Below are 23,913 nucleotides of genomic sequence, written 5' to 3'. Positions count from 1 at the left end.
CAGAACAAGTGTTTTTTTTGGCAGCACTTTCAGTCAAAAGAAGGCCATTCAAGTCGAGCTACATGTGCAATTTGTACTGCCGATTTGTCTCGTGGGGGCAAGGACCCTAAACAATACACAACATCGCCGCTGTTAAAACATTTGCGTATGAAACAACCGAAAGAAGACGAGTTGCGCATGAAGGAAATCTGCAGACAGAAGCCAAAATGCAGCAACTTCAGGTACGGCAAAGGAAGGACAGTCACAGCTAAAAACTTGTGTTAACCATGTATTTACTTCATTAATGTGTTTACTGTGTTAATGGTTTGAGGATGGGAGTAGGATTTTGTTTTCGGTTTAGGATTCGGCAGAATCTTAACCAGCGGATTCAGCACATCCCTAGAATATTGATGCTGACGTTTCTGTCCTTCCTTGTTGCTCAGGCGCTGCAGTTGACACACCTGGAAACACAATGTTACAATGTAGGCTAACTTTTGTCCCTACAGCTGAAGTTACTGCGTAGCGATCATAGACTGTATATGAAGCGAAAGGCGCTCACCAAGATCTGCTGCCGTTGCCTGGATTAGAGGACAGGATCTTGTTCCACTTTTCCCCACTTTTTGCCACACAGCTGATAAATTAACCGGACTTCTTTCTGCGGATTGTTGGATGTCCTTCAGAGTTGTCAGAACTGCGTCCATGGCAACGCTCTCTTATGCTTAGCAAGGGGTCTATTATACAGAATTAACAGACTGCAGAATGCCATGCTTGACCAATCAGAATCAAGTACTCAACCAAGCCGTGTAATAATCAGCAATAGATTTTTCTACATATAAATACCAAACAGAGGAACTGTTTGGCCTGGGGTTGTTTTTATTTATTCAGAGGGTCCTGCCAGATCTTCTCTTCATAAACTGAAATTCTCCAAACTCTTTTCAACTTAATTTGTCCTTCAACTGAGCAAGTTATCAAACACATAAATGCATCAATAAACATGTACACACCCACACTTAACACCCACATATTGGCAGGGATATATTCTTTATATATACTCTGTGTGTGTGTGTGTGTGTGTGTGTGTGTGTGTGTGTGTGTGTGTGTGTGTGTGTGTGTGTGTGTGTGTGTGTGTGTCCAGCAGACACAGAACAACATTATATTCCTTTGGAGTGGTGTTTGTGTCCACCTTATGATGTAAGTCCAATAATCAGCTGCTAAATGCTCCACTATTTTAACCAGATAGTCGGTGACTTTATCTGTCTGCTGTTTGGTGCTAGGTGCTACTTGATTGAGGTTAGGGAAAGATGGTGCTCATGGTTGAAGGAAACCAATGTTGGCTGTTGGAAATAATTAGGATGCAAACCTGCGTCTTGTGTCAGAGTCTGACACTTTGTAAATCCATCCATCATCAACTTCCTCCTCTACAAGACGTTTTGTGACATTGTAGCGGCATGTTTTATTGTTCTTGCTAAGGTGTTTTTCTTTCATTGTGTTTATTGTATTTTATTGCTTACAGTAGCCTATTTGTACTGTCAGTGTGGTGATGTAATGTGTGTATGTTTTAACCAACTGCTGGATAGGCCAACGATAACTTTCCATCTTTGTGGACAATTACGTTACATTATATTCTATTCTGTGCTGCTTGTGTTATTTCCACCTTTGCTCCTGACAGACATCTGGCATCATTATTCACACAAACAAAGGAATGAAAGTGTTGACATCTTCATTTGGTTCATTAGTACAGTCACTGTTGATTCTGTATGCTAGTGGCACACAAACACATGTGTTGTTCAGGTGGAGTACTACTCCATCTTCCTAGTTCAATAAAACAGTCTATATTAATATGATTTTCAGTGTGGGAGTACCACTCGGAGTGTAGTTCACTCTTACTTCACTGTCAATCATCTCTTCCTGATTAGTAGCAATACATCCGTCACCTCTATCATTTAAACCAGGTGCAAATTCATGACATGCTTATGTTATGTGAATCTGAGTACATAACCCAACAGATCATCATACATTTGAAGCCAAAAGAGAGCATTTGGTGAGTCTTTTAAGGGCAGCCTCTTACTTGTGGATATTTATAAAAGTGTGATTTTGGATTAGGATTATAGAACATGCTTTTAAGAGATCAGTCTAACTCTTGAGACGTCAATCCTCTGATTTTAAAGTGGTATTAAGCGGGGCTGTGAGTTATGTACTAAAAAAATGTCGTTGTATGACGCTGCCTTCTGAGAGGGACATTTAAACACTGACAGCTGTTTTACAACTAGAAAATGTGGCACGGAAACAAATCTGTTTGTCAGTTTGCTGATATTTTTTAGTCTCTGTATCTAACACAAACTAATGGCACCTTAGTGTTTGCTCAGTCTTCTGCTGCCATCTGGTTATGGAGGCAACATTTCCAACTGTCCCTCTGCACACACTACAGCTGTAGGTGTAATGAATTATGGTCTCTGTAGTTCACTGGCAGGCCTAGTTTAATTAAAGATCACATCTGCAAGGACTGACATGTATCACAGCACCCAAACTAAATGCAAAAATAAAGGTCATTGTGCAGAATTAGGCCACAGTTTTATAATTGAGCATCATTTCAGTGAAAATAATCTTTTTTTTTGTTTGTCTATGGTGGAACTTCCAATATATTGTGAAATTATTTCCAATATAAAAAAGTGATTTAGAAGTGTAGAGACATATAATTATGCCAAAGAAAACCTCCCACTTGCGGTGCCCACTGCTCCTATGTATAGAATGTGTTAAATGCAGGGGACACATGTCATTTCTATGTATGTAAGTGCTTTCAAATGACAATAAAAAGGCACCTTTTCAATGAAAAGAAATAGCGTCCTTTGCTATCATAATTATTCTTAGTTTTATTTTTGAAATCCATGTGGGTCTCAATGCTGGTCACTCATCATCCTTGAGCACTTTAAAATGTGTGGAGGTTCGTTCCAGAATGAGAAATCTCTGAAAGCACCCGGTGGAATTAATTGCCATGTCAGCGGTATTGATCAACCACCCTTTCAACCCTTTGCAGATACATTACGGCAGTGAAAATCAGCCTTAACGCGACTTTAATCCATGCCGACCGCCTGGCCCGGGTCCTTATTGTCTTGTAAGTGGGGCCATTGTCTGTGATGTTCAGTAAATGCCCAACAGAGAGTACAGCCAAGGGTGAACTGCCTTTACTCTAATGCATAACAAAGTGAGGCATTTATATGAGTAAATGGGTTGGCTTTAATGCTTTCTTAGCCAAGTTTCTGCCCTGCTCAGCTCTTCCTTGCACGCTGACAGTGGACTTCAACCTCTGCATTTAAGCCTGCTGTTGTGCTTTCATTAGCAGGGGGAATTATACATACACTGCAGAGAGGGAGTCCTCTTTCTTCCTCTGGGATCCATTTTTTTGGGAGACAGAGAGGGAGAGAACAAAGGACTTCTTTATCTAGATAACCCTCTGTTCCACTGTCAGAACTACTGAGGATATGTGTGTTGAGCGCCCTGTTTTGTGTTGTAATGTACATTCTATTCCTTTTTTTAATAGCTGCATCTGTTGGAAGACGTTTTTTAGATTTAAAAACTGCAATCAATTATTTTTTTCGTCACTAGCAGGCAAGACATCTGCAAAACAAGCTGACAGAAACACAGCCCTGACATATTAACATTCTAGATTCAAGATTATCATGGTTATTTAGTCACTTTTTTTAACATCTAGCAGACACTGAGTAGCCTTATCATTCATTTGAAAATGTGTCTGATGATACCTCCTTTAAGCTCTCATTTGGTGACCAACTCCTGAGAAAAAATCCCTGGCTCTTGAACTGCTAGATGTTTAACTTTCCTCACCAGCTAGTCTCTAAATGTGTCTGTCAGCTGTTTGGTGATGGGCATAGAGTACACTGGGTTTATCAGAGCTTGTTGCTGCTGCTGGAGTCGGGGTTTGTAAGAGTGGCTGACCTGAACGTCAGACTAAAAGATAGATGTCAGCAGTGCTTAAATGCTGCTGGGACACACAGCCATACAGTCCAAACTGACTGTGACCTTTGTTACGGCTGTCACTGACTTCAGAACCAACTGTCCTTCCAGCAGCACAGACAGCAACCAGCCAAACTGTCTTTACCAGGCTGAGTCATACTGTATCAGAAATACTACCAAAAATGGTTTATTTATTGCTCTGTTTATGTATTCAAAGTGTTTTGATTGATTACTGTAGATATATGGTACTTAATATTTTGGGGAACCCTAACCCTTAATTAGGCGTACAATACAAAACTGAATTAGACTTGATGCATAAAAACATATGAGGTTGCATTTTAAGTTAAGATAGATTTTTTTAGAAACAGATGTGCATCTGTTCGAAATGGACGACAGAATGTATATCATTTTAAGAACTGCTTTCGTTAATTTCTTTGATACTAACACATTCAATACATGTACCATAAAACCAAAACAATGAGCTTAAAGAGCTTAAAAAGGTCTGAGCTGGATAATGACCTGTTGGTTCATCACTATGAGTGACCTAGCCGCAGTTTGTGCCTCTCATGTATCAGTGTTATCTCAAAGACTGTTCTAACCATCTGGATGAAAGAATATTCCATGTGCTGCACCATCAAAAAGATTTTTAACCTGTTCCCCAAGTTGCAACTCCATTGGTTTCCTAATCCAAAGATAATAGCTGGTTGCAGGACAGAAAACCGAGTGAAAGGGGTTAAAAATCTTTTTTTTTATCATGCAGCAGGTGGAATATTTTTTCATCCAGATGGTTTTAGGATTCCGAATCTCTGTAAGTGTTGTTAAATTACCTTCTAGGTTTTATAAACATTGCGATCTTTCAGAGAAACGGATGCTTACCGCTGTAACTCTAATGTGATGCTAATGCTCATTCATGAGTGGCACAGCTTGGGGCTTTGAGTGTCTCTTTACTACATTACACATAGTAATTTGATTCAATGTTAGGGCCAAGATTAAAAAAATATTCCAAAATTCAGCTTTAAACTCTTGAGATTTGAACTTTAAGTTAGAGATGAGATGATTATCAATAGGCTAATAGTGTCGTAAGCTGTGCTTTACTCCATGGGACGCAATTATCAGCTCAGTTTCATTCGACCATTTAATTAGAAATCCCCTTTTTTTCCTCTGCTTTAATACCAACTGTGGATATGGGAATATCCATTGGCTTTCTCTGTGACATCCCTGCTCTTAATTCTGAGGTGGATCCTTGGACGCCCAACGACCGTGAATGTGGCTGTTAGCCACGGCACCAAGTGGAATGATTCCATTCTCACCACCCACTGGAAAGCAATCTAGGGCAGTAATGGGAAACTCAAATAGCAAATCTGTGGATATAAGCATGTCTCGGGAAGTCACGAGTCAGCAACAGGCTCCGTTAAGCCGGAGGTCACAGGGCCTACAATGAGGGAGGGCAGTCTCCTCTTCTCAGTCCCAGCACAGGCTATTTGTCGCTGTAGCACGGGGGTTGGGGGGTCGTGGTAATGTAATGTGTAGGGGGGGAGCATGGGGAGGAGCTGGAGAGAAAAAAATGGGGTGGGGAATTGTGAATAGTTGATACGAGGCACACAAAGAGTAGAAAAAGATGAAGGAATTGGAGCTGAAGTGTTGGGGAGAGTTTGTGGAGGATTGAGATATGACCAGCAACAATGGTGCACAATAGCGATCTGTAGCATCAATGGTAAAACATCAGGTTTTGGTGTCACAAGAGGATACTGTATATAAAGATTCATTTCTACAACCAAAGGGAAAGAAAAGGGAACCAAATACATTGTAGCTATACCGCTCCTCTTTCTGATTTTGTTTTCATATGATGTGAATTAGCCTTAATCCTCTACAGCGGTATGGGACACCTCTGCTCTGGTTGTTGAACAGCAGCACCACATTGTTATTCTCTTCCCAATCTTATTCGGGAATCACACTCTATGTAAACAAAAAAAATACCTGCAGCCGAACACATGCAGTTCTTGTCTCAGAAAAAAAAAGCCTTCAGAGAGCACATGCTGTTCATACACCATCAAATCTAGCAAAGCAATTTAAAGGGCCAATCGTCTTGTCGCCTTTTTCCACTCTTCATGAATTGAATGAAAGAATGTAAACACAAACGCAATCAGGTATAGATTGCACACCATACTGTAGCCTGACCCTCTACCTGCAGCCATATGTTGCAAACTGCAAGTAAAAAGTGTTTAAGCCTCACTGAATTTCACTTGGATTTCACTTGAACGTCAAAAACAACACATCATTTTGTAGCAGGGTGGGCCGTGATTGGTTCGTCGCATTGCTGCAATGCAAAAAAAAAAGCTACAAGCGGTTATCACAAGTCAGAGCAGAGCTGAGCTTCTTCAGGCAAAACAATATCTTAAAGTGAGTTTTAATGTGCATTTTAATCCAAATGGACTGCATCAATAATACTGGTATTTGTATGATAAAACATAGTAATAATGATCATTTGAGTTTCAGTGGAGAGTTGTATTTGCCAATGGAGATTTTTTTTTTTTTTTTTTCACTCTAATAAGAATAAATTACTGGAGGCAACTGGAAATTGAGGGTTGACTCTGGGCAAGAAAGTCGTTGCAGCTGTGATTGAAAAATGTGAGCATTAAAAAACATACAACACCCCCACCCCCAGCGAAGCCCCCTCATCTTTGGAAGTCATTAGTTCAACAGGGAGGCGACATTATGCTGATGGTGGTGAAATGATAATTAGAGCTGGAGATAGATTGAGTCAATATAAGTGTAATTAATTTTTATGTGAGGTTTATTAGTACAGAGGCAATCAGGCTCCTAATGAGGGCCTGATAGAACTTCTTAAATAGTGGAACCAGTCAAATTAATAGCTCTAATAGCTTCTGGCATGGGACTCTGCTTTTATTTATTGCACTTGTGCATTCGTTTGTATATTTAGCCATTTTTTTCCTAAACACCAGGGTGATAATTTACACGGCTAAATTATGTTTCTTTGGATTCATAAACCAAAGGGAGACAAGCTGCCGCACATACTTTATTCACACGCACAGACATTACACTCACACACCCTATGTATGTGACTATAAATAGATGTTTCAGCCCATTAAGGCTCATCTTTCAAATCGTGTCATTAATTAAGCTTAGAAATACTCAAGTAATTTCTCTTTAATGAACTTGCTCAATTAAGTCTGCCCCATTTTTGCCTTAATCCTCCTCGCTTTAAGCACTGACTAACTACTTTCTCACTGTCTCGCTCTTCCTTTTGTTTTGTGGAGTACATTCTTCTACCAGCTCTCCCCAACCTTCCCATTCTCCTTCATGTGTTTGTCTGAGCCGTGTTGATGCATCACACCCTGTGCGCTCACACAACAAATCACAATCATTTGCGCTGCTGGCCTGTTTCCAACAAAAGGCGAAGAGATAGTTGTACACATATGCTTTTACACGTGCGCACACACACACTCAGGGATAAGATGAAATGTCCCCTCATGAATGATGCAGGTAGCTCTGTAGGCAATCAGTAACAAAAAACAAATTTAATCTAAATTTGACTGGGGGCGGAGCAATAATGCCCTGTCAAAGTTAAACATTTTGACTTTACATTTCATTTATTATCCCCATTGGTCCAGGTTTAAGCTTTATTTTTGGACTTTATGTCCTGTTTTTGAGACTGCCCTCAACAGTCTAGTGGTGGGGGCAAATAAAGAATATCCTCTGTAGTACCAAGGCAAGCGTGTATAACCTCTCAGGGCTTAGTCACACCAGCATTTGTAACAGCAATTTAAAAAAACACACACACACACACACACACACACACACACACACCAAAATCCATTAAATTTAATGGAATGCCCCACCTATTTTGCAACAACACACATCTAAATTCCACTGTGGCTGCTTCAGGTATGACCTTGCACTTACTGTAGGGAGAAGGTCTAAAGTAGGTGTGAATGGCTAAGTGTAGAAAGTGTATCATTTCAACAATGCAGACTACGGCTCGCGCCCCATCTGCCTTCAACACTGCTTTATTTAAGCCATGAAGCCATGATCTTTCCATAACTCCAACTATGCTGTTTTAAATTTAACCAGACTTTGACTGAAGTGGTGGCAGGTCAGAAAATGCTCATGGCTTCTTTTTGAAACAGTCATGTGTATCGTTTTGGAAGACAAATGATCTATTTTGTCATTTAGGTGAAAGGACTTTTGTTTTTGTATGCACTGTGCCATGGCCTTACCAGCAGCACTAGGCACTTAGAAGCTACATGCTACAGGTGAAAATGTGAGGCGGAGTTTATCACATTTCTTTCGAGTATGGCAACAGTAGCTCAGCTGGGCATGTGCTCCCGAGGTTAGCATGGCAGCTCTGCCACTGTGTGTGTGTGTGTGTGTGTGTGTGTGTTTTTGTGTGTGTGTGTGTGTGTGTGTGTGTGTGTGTGTGTGTGTGTGTGTGTGTGTGTGTGTGTGTGTGTGTGTGCAGGGATGTGAGGCTTTGTAAAGTGCTTCTCAGGGTAAATGTGTTACATAAAAGCAGTCCACTTAGCTTGGAGCCAAGCTTGAGTATCCACGATAAAATCTATTATCCTTGTACTGTCCCACAAGTAGAACCAAACTTTGAGAATAAACCTAATAAAGAACTATATATATATATATATATATATATATATATATATATATATATATATATATATATATATATATACTTTTCAGTTCAATTTTGCTGGAAAAGCATTAGGTGACAGAAGCTTCACAACTGTTCATTTTGACCAATGTTTCCAATAGACAAAACAGCTGAATTAACACGTTTTCACTTACATATATCAAAATATGAAGTCACCGTACAAAGGAGTTGCTCTTTGCCAACATTGCTCACATACAACAGGAAGAAATATTTGCCCTACTGTATCTGGTGTAGCTCCAGAGATTAATGGATTGATTCATTAATCTGTGATTAATTTTGTAGCGTGCTGTGCTGTGGGTGTGTCACTACAAGTGCATCCCTTCGCATTAAAGGGATGGTTCGATCCCCTTACAAAAACCAAAAAAAACCCTTTTTTTCTCCACCCATAAAACGAGGCATTGGAAAGTTTGTAAGTACACCAGGAGTTTATTTAAATAACACTTGCCTGATGGCTTTGGTCTCTACGAGCAGCCGGCGGTGAGACAGCAGTAAGACGAGTGCTTAGGAACTATCTACAAACTACAAAAGAGATACAACTAAAATATTTATTAATTCAACTTATTTTTTAACTGTAAGTGCTGTAGTACAACTAGCAGGAGACAAGTTATATTTGAGTTAAGTTTGGAGACACTACCTCATTTAATCCTGAAATTAATAAATATTTTTGTTGTATCTCTTTTCGGTGTTGTAATTTGTAGACGGTCCTACTGTAGAAGTTTGGTACCATTCTGGGCATTATTAGTGGGGTAATTTACGAGATACACCTTTGGATCGAGGTCATGGTGCAAAGGACCCTAGGGTGAAATTACTCCGAACCATCCCTTTAAACATACTGATTTTATCGCTCGTTAATTTAACATTTTGATAATTGCATCTTTGAAAAAGGCAGCACTGTTTCCAGTCTCGCTCTAAGACATTCATACCCATGGTGCCTTTTTATCTGCCTCACTTAACTCTGATACGTTAACTCCCACATGGAGAAGCTGTCCTGTAGATGATAACCACTTCAAAAACTAATTTCACATAAGACACTTTGAATAAAGGAAAATGAATTTGAGGACAGGTTAAAGACCGGTTAAAATTGTTATGCTGTGTAATAGAGTCATGTCAGTAATGGTGAGGTGCCTCTTTTAGTTGCACAATATTGCTTTTTAGATTTTGTGATGATATTGTATTGGGTTGCTCCATGGCACTCCACATCCTGACGATACACACACACACCATTTATAAACTAATGTAAATGACAACAAAAGTGCGAAGTGTGTTTCTTCCCAGTTAAGACCTTTGCACGCCAAGTCCGTATTTTTCGTATGCGTTTATTCAATCCGTCGTCCAATAAAAGTCGTTACGTAAAATTCACAATATGAGACAAAATGGAGTCGTCAAGCAGTGAGGATGATGTTGTGGTTGAATTGTATTCTTCAACTGAATTCAATTTGTTGGTGCAATGGATATATCCATTGCACCAACAAATTGAATTCAAAAAGAGATGTGTTAAAAATGACACAACATGTGTAGTCCCTGAACACACTCACCACGTGTTAAAATTCTACACGTTGTGTCATTTTTAACACAAGAGTTGTGTCATCTCTTTTTGCAGTGTATTCTCAAAGACTTCGGTAAGGAGACAATAAACTAAATTAGATGTAAATACTTAAAATTTCCTGTCCCGCCAAAGGTGAAAGAAATGCAATTTAAAATTATGAATAGGATTTATCCCACTAATGATTTTTTAAAACAGAGATTTAAAATGGATGTAGGAAACTGTACACTGCAAAAAGAGATGTGTTAAAAATGACACAACATGTGTAGAATTTTAACACATGTGGTGAGTGTGTTCAGGGACTACACATGTTGTGTCATTTTTAACACATCTCTTTTTGCAGTGTAGCGCTAGTCCCAAACTAATGAATGTACAGTATGACATTAGCAAGAAGCTATCGTCTAGCTGCCCTAGAGCACAATCACTACTGTCTAATCTTTCGCACATCCTTCGTTTGGAGATCAGTACCATGCCTGATTCCAAGCTTCTTTAAATCTTTCACGTCTTTAAATTACGCATTTTTGATTCTTTGCTTTGTCGTAAAGTGCTTTGTGCTGGGAGATGAAGTGACGTTTTTGCACGTAGGGTTGCTCTGATTGGTCAAACACACAAACAAAAACACAAAAAACACACACAAAAAAAAAAAACAAAAAAAAAATGGTAATCGATTTTTTTTTTTTTTTGCGTTGGAACATGACCGACAACGTATTCATTATTAACATGCCACGATTTCAGATAAGAAAATATGGACTCGGTGTGCGAAGGCCTTTACACTGCTTTCAAATCATTATAAACCACTTTGCACTTTGTAATGACTTCAGAGCCTGTTTGTGCTGCTGCTCCCGCTGCAGCTGCTGTGATGTCCAGGACATAAAGACAAACTGTACTAATACATCTCTTTCTTTTTCTAGCTTTCTGTGAGGAGGGATGCAGGAGCGGCGGGACCTGCGTGTCTCCCAACACGTGTGTCTGTCCCTCAGGATTTACGGGGCGCCGCTGTGAGACAGGTAAGACCTGAGGAACCCAACCTGAACCCCCCACACACACACACACACCTGTCCGGCTTGTTCAGTCGTCCCTCCTAATTAACGGTCAGCTAGTTTTATGTTGTTTTTCATCGGGTTATTGAAGTGACATCAGAGGAATTCATTCAGTCCATAGGTTGGTCTGAAGGGTCAGCAGCAGAGCATTCTCTCTCTCACTCTCTCTTCCACTCACACACACACACACACACACACACACACACACACACACACACACACACACACTTCCACGCTTCATCTCTAAAGCCCTGTGTTTAAATTGGACCCAGGAGAGCCGTAGAAAAGGACAGCTAATTCGTTTGCACTCTCCTCCTCCTTTTTTTGCTCCCTCCTTACCCTTATCTCCTCCTTCATTTTCCTTCCTCTCTTCCCCTTCCACCTTTCCTCCCTTCCTTTATTCTCCTCTCCTCTTCCTGTCTTCTTTTCCTTCTCCCTATTTCATCTCCTTTTCTCTTCCCCTTTCCTCCCCTCTTTCTTCTTTTCTCATTTGCTCCTCCTATTTCCTTCCTTCCTCTCCTCTCCTCCACTTTTACCTTTTCCCCTCCATCCTCTCTTCTCCTCTCCGCCTGCCATCATCTCCTTCTTTCATTTCGCTATATTCCCTCCCCTTTCTTATCCCCCTCCTCTCCTCCTTCCCTTTTTACTCTCTTCTCTTTTTCTTTCCCTTAACCTTTCTTCTCCCCTCCACCCTCATCCTCTTCACATCCCTTTTCCTCCTCTCTTTTGTCTTTCCATTTTTCCCTCCTTCCTCTTACTGCTCCCTGTCTTCGTCTTCCCTCCCCTCATTCTTCTTGTCTTTATCTGCTCATTCATCCTCAATCTTTCTTCCTGTTTTCCTCTAATTTATCTTTCTCACCTCCTCTCCTCTCCTCTCCGGTTATTAAGCCTGATGTCTCTGCGGTGTAATTTTACAGAGGTGATCAGCCAGCTCTCATATAGCACCACTTTAACAGGTCAGCTATTCACAGCATGCTGCCAAGCTTTCCTTTCAGATACCAGCTTACACTTACAAGTGCACATTATTGGTGACATAAATTACTCTGCATGTAGCCACGACCACTTAGACCTCAGGTACTGCTGTCAGTCCTAATAGGTCTTGTTAATATGTAAAACAGTGGAAGACTGTGTTTGCTGTAGTCCTGCTGGAATACATTTCTTCTCTTCATCACAGGTTTGCGTTGTCCGTGGATAACGCTCCACGAAAAGCACCCATCACAGATCCCCCACAAGATTACACACTGTGCATGGCAAAGTAAACTGTGAAAAAACTTAAATAGGTTATATAGCACGTCCTAAGTAAGAAGAAACATGCATGTATAAAATGAAAATTTTGAATTTAAACATTTTAAAGATCTAAGACAGAAACGTCCGACAAAGTATCAGTAAAATATGTCTTAAATTATTGCCCTTTACATTGTGCACCATAGTAAATGAATGAAGGAAAAATGTTACTTCAGTACTGTCACTGTTGCTGGTATTCCTTACTCTCCAGATATCACATACAAATCAGGTTATACTCTGTTTTCATCTTCAGTCTGACGTTACCTCCACAATTTCTGTTTGGGGGAGGGGGAGATATTTATGTCCGAGCCCGACACAGTTAAAATCTCATTTTGTTCTCCTACTAATGACACGTTTTGTGTGGAAAGCTTTTATTAAGCAACTGTAGGAAGGCATTCGGAAATGTCAACAGATGAGCGCATCAGCGCACACGGCCAACAAGCGCACATTAACACAGGCGCACACCGTCGGGTCCCGTCGGGCTCGGGTCGGGTATCCACACTCTAATGACATGCCGTCATGCCTTCTATGTAAACACAGCTTGGCGGTGCTGCTTGACGACAGCATTAGTCCCGCCCCTGGCGCTGATTGGCTAATCATCAGTCCCCCCAGTGCCAGTTAATAACTTCCAGCTGTGCATTTCCATACCTTAAATTCTTGGAAATACAAAAAAACTGTCACTCTGTAGTCAAATCATATATGTGTCTTCTTTTCTTTTACAACACTTTGTTTTGGAGAAAATACTAAAACTAATTCAGATAAACTCTCCAGTCTGAGCATTTGAACTGCTGAGATGTAATCAGTGGCAATCAGCGTGTAAGACATTTTATGAAAGCAATCAGGACTAATTAACCTCCCAATAGACAACATTAAATATCTATCAATTAATTAATGTGGCAAGCTAATTCCTCTTCTCTGAAAAAAGACATTCTACATCCAAACGTCGACTTTAGATCTGTGCCTGTATATTGATTTTTGATTACTGACAAAATGTAGGATTGGTTTGAAAAATAACTACATTGCATCTGCAGAATACTAAATAAGAAAATAAAGTGTTGAAGCGAGGAGCAGAAGAGGTGCAGAATGCAGCTCTCCTCCTTCATAGGATGCAAAATATGGACTCATTCCGCTAATGAGGCTCCTCCCTGTGGCCCTCTGGCTGCTGCCCGAGGCTGCCACAGATGTGATGCAGTGCAAAGTCACTCTGTCTCTCTATGTCAAAATGTGTCTGTCTCGGGGTGTCAAATTATTTTGCTCTACATGTATATCTCATTTGCAGAAGCTACAAAAGAACACGGTCGGATTCCTACTAACTGTATACTTACGTCTGAGCCACCATTGACTCTACACTGTACAATTTACATTAGGGTATGTTTAGATTTCAAAGTGGGCTAGAAGGGGATGAAAGATGACGTATGAACAAAATCCTGAACATTTGGAGAGAGCACAAATCTTTATATCAAACTAGAAAAGGGTATATAGAAAAGGGTACATTCTTTTAAAGGAAATGTGCATGTGCTTGATTCTGCTGACAAATTGCAGCTGAAATATTAAAAGTAGCATAGTGTCTTAAAATGCGAATTGGTAGGTGTTTCTGAAATGTATTGAATTAAAGTAATACTTTTTCATGAAACGTGGTGGAAGGGTTTTGCATGGGCCAACATCGGTCCATGGCCTTCAGCACTCACTGGATCGGTTCGAAGACGAGTGTGAAGCGGCTGGGAAGAGCATCAGAACCTCTAAACCTGAGGCCATGGTTCTCAGCAGGAAACCGATGGAGTGCCTACACTGGGTAGGGAATGAGTCCGTACCCAAAGGGAAGGAGTTCAAGTACCTTGGGGTCTTGTTCGCAAGTGAGCAATGGACAATGGAGCGGGAGATTGGCCGAAGAATCTGGGCAGCACGGACGGTATTGCGTTCACATGCACCGTTGTGATGAAAAGAGAGCTGAGCCAGAAGGCAAAGCTGTCGATCTACCGGTCAATTTTCGTTCCTACCATCACCTCTGGTCATGAAGGCTGGAGGTCATGACTGAAAGAACAAGATTGTGGGTACAAGAGGCCGAAATGGGTTTCCTCAGGAGGGTGGCTGGCGTCTATCTTAGAGATAGGGTGAGAAGCTCAGTCATCCGTGAGGAACTCGGAGTAGAGCTGCTGCTAAAATTATTTGAGTTCAATTTAAAAATGAACTTTTTTTCTTCCATTAGAAGTTGCCGTACTTTGTTTGACTTCATGTATTATTTACAACTGTCTCATATGTTTTTTGGAAATACCACTATAGTACAATAATAATAATAATAATACTATGCCGTTAAGTATGTTATAAAAGCATTACGTAAAATACTTATATGTCCTTAAAGTGCTGTAATAGTTGGTGGAGTTTCAGTTGAAGACTTGCTGCAGGCAACATGTACAAGCTGTACAGAAGGTTCTTGTTATAACTCGGTGCACGACATGTTCTGTGTCTGTCTCTGTTTTTTACTTTCAACCCGTCTCTTCATCTGTCAAACTCTCTTACTGTCTCACTGTACGTCCCTTATGTACATCTGTCTGTCTCCACTTCCATCTCCCTCTACCTCTCTGCTGCTCTTCCCTCCTCTGTAATAAAGCATTTGACTGCTCCACTGACTTCTCTCCTCTGTGGTGTATACTGTAGCTCAGTGGGGGGTTAAGAGAATCTAAATATAAAGCAAATGGGAACGGAGTCGATCTTTACGCTGATCTTTTCATCTTCTCCCACGTTGACCCGCTTTTCGCCACAGGTCCACTGTTGGATCCTTGTAATTTATTTTATAAAATGCTTTGTTATTTTAATATAAACTGAACAACTGACCTCATGATGAACTCCCAGTTCACACATTGTGATGGATATACTACTTCTTTGTCAAAGAAGTCAGTGTAATGTACACACTCTACTTCAGAGTATGTGGTTGGGTTAGAGATAACCCATTTTGTAAAATACAAGGTGCCACAAGTTTGCTTCAGTGTGACAGCTGAGGATATGTCAGGATATGACAGCAGCAGCAGCTGAGTGCATATATGGTATAATGTGTTTTGGAGTTTTGAGGTAATGCCAAACTGCAGGAAGCACCAGCTCTTCAAAATATTGTAAAACTGACAAAGAAAATGTTAAAAATACCTCACTGTAAAGTTAAGTCATCCTCTGAGCAGCATTAAAGGATGGGTTCTTTCAGATTTGTTTAAGTCTATGTAAATACAATACTAACGTCATAGGGCTAGGATTAGGCTTTTGTCCCGGTTCCATTCTTTCACGATACACGGGTTTGTGTATTTGTACATTTGTACAGTATTGCGATTTTTTGGGTATTTATTGCAAGTATTGCAATTTTCTTTTGCTTCTTTAACAAGAACAACACTTGAATAACACACTTCTAGAGACAATATATCAGACAGAGTGCATTTGACTTCTGAGGTGACTTACTGCTAGACAGCCGGAAAACTACTTACTTACTTTATTAGGCTTCTCTGCTGAATGTCATTGGATCTGCTGCCTTAAGGTTAAATTGACTGTTTTTGTTCTGCTGATTTAGCTCATTCTGCTGCTGTTTGCTTCTTGTCTTTGCTGCTTTATTGTTGGCTCTGCTGCTTCTTCTTCTGCTGTGTGTTTTGCTGGACTTGCTGTGTTTTTGGCCAGAATTTTGTGGTCTTACTAAGGTTCTGACTGAAACTGGTTAGTCTAATCAGGAAAACTTAGTTTGGAGTTGGGGAGTGGTGGCTAACGAGGGTGTTTTACAAAACCCACAGCTGCACTTTCATATAGCTCTTTGTAGTTTTGCTTATTTGAAGCTAATGTTTTTGCACTTACTACTTGTTGTCTGGAGTTTGTTAGCCTCGTGAGACCGTTTTCCACTCACAGATCAGTCTGGCATCTTGAGATGGAAAGAACGATTGACCAATCCGCTTTGGTTTTGCGGTGGTTTTAGGTGTGACGCAACGAGAAGCGACTGTTCAGTCTAAACAATGTGGCGGCTTCCACGGATGAGATGAGCGTAGCTAACGCGCAAGTTTTATCCAAATTAGAAAGTATTCCTTCATTGAAAGAAGATCAAAAAAATATCACTGGAGGCTTTTCTCAGGCTCTTCTCCCGACTGGTTAGAGTTTGATCTGATTGGTTGATTTGGCCCGTCTGTCACCAACATAGGTGGTGATAGACAGATAGTTTATCCAGTCAGCTAACCAGTATTTTCGCCCCCCTCCCAAAAGTTCTCCAACGGAAAGTTCCCAGATGGATATGCCGAACAAATGCGAAGCAATCTATCTGGTGGAGTCAGGTTAGGAGTTTGTACCTTCAAGGTTGAAAGCACTTAATTGGAAGTCGCTTTGGATTAAAGCGTCAGGTAAATGACATGTAATGTAATGTAATGTACTGAGACTAAAACTAATTGTTTTCTAAGAAGAATGCACGTCACATGTCTGTCGGTCAGTCTTGTTTGCATTTTCTGCTTTCCCTCCGTTTTGCTGAAGATGGGTTTAATGTAGTCAGTGGTACTGTATAAACAGAAAATATTTAGATCAATCATTGGTTAAAAAAAAAAAAAAAAAAAAGTTGAATCTACATCCCTGGTGCTAAAATACTTAAGCCAAAAGTAAGGAGGCTTAAGCTGTCTTAGTTAGACAAATGAACTGGTTAACTTCTAAACTTACATTCTTTTTAGAATTACAAGCCTGCTTTATGTTTCTTGGACCGTTATTTGCTTGCTGAGCTGCAGTAGGTAGATAGTAATACAAACAGGGAACTTTCTACTAAAGAAACCTCATTTTTGAAGATACCAACTTGGTTTGGTTAACTCAGACTCCTGAAGCCTCAAAAAAGCATCAGCTAAACTTTAGAAGGGATATTTGCACAGAACAAGGACTGCAGATTTTAAGCCTTATCTTTTCTATTGGAATCAAACTCGAAATCGACCACTTCAGAGGCAGGAGGAGTGATTACAGCAATCAAAAGCTCTTTCAGTGTACATATGGGAATGTGAGGGCTATATTCAGGCTAAGGCTAGATACATTCTGATCCAGTCTCCAATTCCTAGCTCAGTTCACTGATGAAACTCATTGCGTTGAAAAGAAATATGTCACAGAGTGCAACACTATGGCTCCTAATCTTAAATACTTTTTTGGATGACAATGGATGTGAATGTGTCAGGCCTTGGCTACACGTACAAAACTTTAGCAACACACATTAGTTATTGGTTTAGGTATTTTCATGGGATTATTTGAAATACCAATATGCACAGATTGGATGATTTGCAGGTCAAAAGATGTAAAACTGGGCTAGATTGTTTTGAAACATGGAAGTTTTTAATTTAGACGTCCAGGTTACATATGACTTTGTGTTATGAACAGTAATTAAGTGAATATATTTGAAAATATGTGACCTAGATGTCTCAATAACTTCAAATCCCCAAATAAATGCCAATGTCATCCTTTAAACTCCTACAGACACCTAATGTCCTTGCTGCTCTTAGATACTGTATCATGTCAATGGTAAGTTGTTGTTGTAGCAAGCAGACATTTTATCAGAGGTAAATTTAAATTAGTAAAGATATCAGTCTAGCGCTGCATGCATTCATTAGTGTCCGGCTGTGGTCTGTGGTCACTTTAACTGCTCCTTCAGTCCTGCAGGTTGTTAGTTTTATGAACATTCACTGGCCACAGACTATCGGGTAGCAGCAAACACAAACCTCGGTTGTTGTTTCTGTCTAAGGAGACATTACTGTGAATCCCCTTTGTGACATTTTCCATGATGTTGTTTCAGTAGGTTAGTACAGCAGAGATAGGGGTAATCATGTAAAGCTCAGCAGGCCAGAGGATTTCACCGAGAGCTTGGGGATTATTTTAACGATGTGTGTGGATTAATTCCCATTTTCATCCGTGAGCTAAAACTCACAGCTCTTCACAGTCCGGGCTGTCATACAGTCTTCACGTGTCCCCGTTGGGAAAATTTACAGACGGGGGCATAAGTGAGGCCCTGCGGAAAGTACTAAGTGCTCTCGTTTGCATTGTAATGGAAGGAAACAGAGGGAAATGTGATATGCTGTCTGGCTGCTTTTCTTCCCATGGCTGTAACAAAGATTGATTTTGTGTGTGTGTGGGTGTGTGGGTGTGTGTGTGGGTGGGTGGGTGGGTGTTGGTGTGTGTGTGTACTCAAGCATATTGTACTTTATACCACAGGAAGGTCACCTGTCCACTTCACAGCCACAGACAAAGAGAATGGAGGGCTGTTCACACAGACACACACACTAACAAATAGCTTTATAAGACTATTGAGCAACAGGAATTATTGACTGTGTGTGAATTAAATTAGCTTTTATTACATCTAAATAAAAAGCTTTTACTATGCAGGTGATGAATGGGGTTATAAATAACATGTGCTCTCCATAAAAAGAGATTCAGAGTCCTGGTAGAATTAGCTGTCTCTGTGCTTACAATTGGTTCAGTGGATTATCACAGGTCTCAGATCAGACGGATAATCTTTTCAGTTCAGGTTTGCAGTTTCACCTCCTGATTCCTGGTGGCTCCATCATTACATGTGTGTGTTGTGCTGACAAAACTACAGATCTGTATTTTAATTAACATGCTCCAAAAGTCAGGCTGGATTTTGGTAACATAGGTATAATGTTTCAACTTGATGTAATGCATATAATAATGCTCTTTTAGGCCTATACTAGTCTCACATTGCCAGACCTTCCTCCACAGTGCTGCGGAGGAGGGTCTGGCTAGTCCACACAGCATTCCGGGATGGGAGAAAAACATGCTCTGGTTTATTGGCATTTCTTTAAACCAATCACAGTCGCCATGGGCGGTGCTAAGCGCCGCACGGAGCAACTGTGCCTCTGCAAAATAGCTTCAGGAAGAAACTTGTTTTGGTGACGTGTACGTTCAAAGGTTGTTTTACTCATGTGACAGAAAACTCAGATTGGACAGATAGTCTAGCTAGCTGTCTGGATTTACCCTGCAGAGATAAAAATAGTCCCCATAAATCTACCGGAGTTCGAAATGGCAACACAAAGAAAGTGGAAGGTGACGGACATCCGGCCGAAATTTCTGGCAGCACCTGAACAAACAAAAATGTATTGGAATATATACAGTACTCTGTATTTATTTTCTTGACTGCAGCAGTAATTTGCTTTATTGCTAATTCCCTTTTTAATAAAGTTTGGTTACTGTATGCACTTAATACACCAAGGCAAATTCCTTGCAAGTGCAAACTTGTTAGGCAATGAATCTGATTCTGATTCTGATCCGGTAATAAATCAAGAACATTCCACCGTTTGGTTAATTTGGATAGGTTAATTGTTCTCCTGTATTGTCCAAAGACGCTGGTCACCCAGATTTAAACACCTTCACACACTCTGAAGCTGAAAGTAGGCAGTTTAATTGCATAGTCGTCGTTTTAAATTCAGTGCTGTAGAGTACAGAGCCAAAACAATATGACACGTGTCACTGTCTTCCGTTAAGAGAGCCAAGCAGAGAAAGAAATTTTGAAAATCATAATTTTTACAGACAAGAAAGGGAGCATTTCTCCCAGAAGATGAAAGCAGGATTGCGTCACCTCATATTCCTCACAATTAAAGTGGTAGCATTTTTTGTAGTAGCAGTGAAAAACATCCTTGAATGGGTCACTTTTCATAAATTATGGACAGATATGTTGGAGAGCAGGGCCGAATTATTGTTATTAGGAAGGCTGGCTGCTGCCTGTTGTTTCTGCCCTTTAGATGTTCCAACTATAGGCATTATTGCTATACTCCCTTCACATGAAACATAATACGTAGAAAGTTTGTATGTCAGCAAATTAAAAAAAGGGGTTGAATAAATGATGAACAGTTTTTGTTTCATTTTGATTAAATTACTGTGCCGTGATATAAATTTGCACGTAGTGTTGAGCATTATTTGTAACTGTGACATACAGCAAATTTGAGTAGCGACGGTGATATTTGCAGTAGAGTCAGACTGCATGCTGTATAAAGTGATGTGCGGTCTGCCCATGTTGTAAATTAGAGCTTCCGACAGCTGTTGTCGCAACATTGGCCAATGGCTGCTGTGATCGGTCGCGGGGTTAAATAAAGACAGTGTTTGCACACAACCCCGACAGCTAAACCGTAATGAAATGTTAGACAAATATGACATGAGAAAGATAACAAAGATTGCAAGTGTGTTATTTTCTGTTCATTGTAATTCTTATTTCAAGATGCTGTACACGTTTGTCTTCACTGCCTACTGATCTGAACCACTTTGTATATTCATGTGAAGGTTAACAGGAGACTGTAAAGTCAAACAGCGACAAAGTGAATTCAATACAACATTTGATCTGATCACAACCAAGCTACACTTTTTCCCCATTGGTGTATCTTGCTTATCAGTCTCTCCCCTTTGTAGGGCTGGGCAATATATCGATATTATATCGATATCGTGCTATGAGATTTTCTTAGATTTTGGATATCGTAATATTGTAAAGTGTTATCTGCGGAGGAACTTGCGCCATTACTCCTAGACACCTATAATGAAGCTCTTGAGAAGGGTAAACTCCCTCCCTCATTATCTGAGGCCATTATCACCCTTATCTTGAAGGAAGGAAAAGACCCTTTAGACTGTAAACATTTTAGACCTATTAGTTTGACCTCCTGTGACAGTAAAATACTATCTAAAATCTTAGCTAACCGTCTGGACAAGGTAATAACCTCCTTGATCCATCCTGACCAGGTCGGCTTTATACGTTCACGCTCCTCGGCTGACAACATCAGAAGACTTATTGATATTATGTGGGCCACTCAGGATAACACCCCTCCCTTGGCTGCTATCTCGCTGGACGCCGAAAAGGCGTTCGACAGGGTGGAGTGGCATTATCTGCTCTCCACCCTGGAATGTTTTGGCTTCTGCAAAAAATTCATAGCTTGGATTAGGCTCATATACACTCACCCCACAGCGTCAGTGCTTACGAACGGCATCATCTCCCTCCCATTTGAACTGGAAAGAGGCACGAGGCAGGGAGACCCTCTCTCTCCTCTACTTTTTGCAGTTGCACTTGAACCGCTAGCGGTTGCTATACGTAGAGAACCTGCATTTCCAGGCATACAAATCGGTGACAAATGTCATAAACATGTATGCAGACGATATCCTTTTGTTTGTCTCAGATCCTGAACATTCTCTTGCATCACTATTTAAAATTATTCCTCTCACACTATATTGTCCAAAATCCCTCTTCCAGTCTGGCACTTTTACCTGGCCTAATAAAGGCATTAAATATCTCGGCTTAACATTCCCCCCCATATTGACGGATCTGATCAAAACAAATTTTGACCCCCTACTGGACAAACTGCGGGCTGATATAGAGTGGTGGTCTCCATTGTATCTCTCTATGTGGGGCAAGGCAAACATCGTTAAAATGATTTGTGCTCCGAAATTAAACTACTTGCTACAGGTTCTACCAGTCCGAATTCTTTTGCACTATTTCAAACAATTTGATCAACTTTGTAATACATTTTTATGGAATAACAAACGCCCCGGGATGAACCTGCGAAAAGCTGCAGAGGCCAGTGGACAGAGGAGGATTAGGTGTGCCCAACTTGCTCTTTTACCATTATGCGTTCACCATTAGGCATATGGCACAGTGGTCTTTACCCCCGGAGAGAGCTCCCCCATGGTTCCACCTCGAAAGTGCAGTGTCCTCCCCTTTCACACCCATAGCGTACATCACAGCTAAATTAGCCCAACAGAATCAGTCACATCCCATTTTGTCCCACATTCAGTGGGTCTGGAAGAGAGTAGCTAAGATCTTTAAATTTGATCCGTATCTACACCAGTCTGCCGGGATCTGGCAAAATCCTAAACTCTGTATAAATAAATCTCCCTTCCTTTGGAGGCTCTGGTTGCAAAAAGGGATTAGGGTGCTCGGAGACTTGTACCATGTTGGGACATTAAAATCTTTTGAGGCACTTAGACAGGAATTTGACTTACCACGTAATCAACAATGGCAGTATTTTCAGTTAAGACACCTCCTGTTGCAGGTCTCCGGCTCTCCTTCGTTAGTACCTCCGAGCGGTGACATGTTAGAGAAGGTCCTAAAAATTTTCACCGTGGCCATGAAGCCTCTGCTTACTACGCTATGATCCTTACGGCCTTGGACTCTAATATATTGTCCCTTAAAAGGACATAGGAACTGACCTAAAGGTGTCATTCACAGATGCAGAATGGGGCAGAATTCTTAGAAATGGGAAAAAATTTTTGAGGAACTGCGAACGCGACTTATTCAATTCAAAATACTCAATAGAATCTATTGGACACCATCCAGGCTGCATAAGGTTGGTTTGGTTGATAACTCGGAATGCTGGAGGTGTCAGGACAAAAGTGGTACCCTAGTACACATGCTCTGGAGTTGCCCAAAAATTCAGGCATTTTGGTCTTCCCTACATACATTCGTAGAGGAAATTGTCGACCAGAATATCCCATTCACCCCTAGTCTGTTTATTTTGGGGGAGCCCTCTGCATTAAGTGATATGACCCCTCCACTCTCTAACTGGACCCAGACTGTCCTCATGTTAGGCCGGAAACTTCTGGTCAAAGAATGGAAAGCCCCCCTCTGCACCAGCACTGGACTCGTGGCGCGTCGCTCTGGGTCAGCTGGCTGCCCTTGAACAATTGTCCTATAGGTTGCTTGATAAAGTGGAGGAGTACAACTTGAAATGGGGGAAGTATCATTCGTACACTTTGGACATTTAATGGCGTTCTGGCTCATAAGCGTAGCATTTAACTAGAAAAACTGACTGATGGATACATTTTGATAGAATACTGTACCTACATATAGGCAAGGTTGTAAACTCAAGGCCTCTGTGCATCACTGTCTCTTTTCCTTTTTTTTTATTATATATATATATATATATATTTTATTTTTCTAAAATGTATTTATAGTTTAGTTTTTGTCTATGGTCGCGCTATGTTTTGTTGTATGTGTACTGATTCATTTTTCTGATGGATATGTGTGTGTTTAAATTTTTCTGTAAAATTAATAAACTGTTAATTGTAAAGTGTTATCTGTCCCTGGTTTCAAAGAGGTAGCCTTTATCTTTTTTCTGTGATATGTGATGGGTGGAATGTGTTCCTAAACATATCGTAATTTGTATTTGTGCAACTACAGTAAAAGTGATTTAATTTTTTGAACTTACCTGTTCTAGCTTTTCTATTATTTGCCTTTACCCACTTAGTTATTAGAAACACATTAATAATGATGATTATTTATCAAAAATCTCATTGTATAAATATTTTTTGTAAGCACCAATTGTCAACCCTACAATATCACCGCAATATCGATATTGAGGTATTTGGTCAAAAATATCGTGATATTTGATTTTTTCCATATCACCCAGCTCTACCCCTTTGTTTTTCCAAGGGCTAAGGAATACATT

At 40.4% G+C, this 23,913-nt stretch overlaps 1 protein-coding gene across 1 annotated transcript in view; it reads left to right on the top strand.

The window, feature by feature from the left end:
- The window catches only part of LOC120555936 (protein kinase C-binding protein NELL1-like), a 329,540-nt gene that overhangs the window by 275,923 nt on the left and 29,704 nt on the right, over positions 1 to 23,913 (top strand). Inside the window, exon 15 of the mRNA XM_039795144.1 lies at positions 11,084 to 11,179. Within this exon, the coding sequence (XP_039651078.1) occupies positions 11,084 to 11,179 (96 nt within the window). The remainder of the gene's footprint in view (positions 1 to 11,083; positions 11,180 to 23,913) is intronic.

Source organism: Perca fluviatilis, chromosome 3, assembly GCF_010015445.1.
Source record: "Perca fluviatilis chromosome 3, GENO_Pfluv_1.0, whole genome shotgun sequence".
In the NCBI taxonomy this organism is placed as follows: domain Eukaryota; kingdom Metazoa; phylum Chordata; class Actinopteri; order Perciformes; family Percidae; genus Perca; species Perca fluviatilis.
Note: the sequence above shows the minus strand (reverse complement) of the source record. Positions and strands in the feature narration are given on the sequence as shown.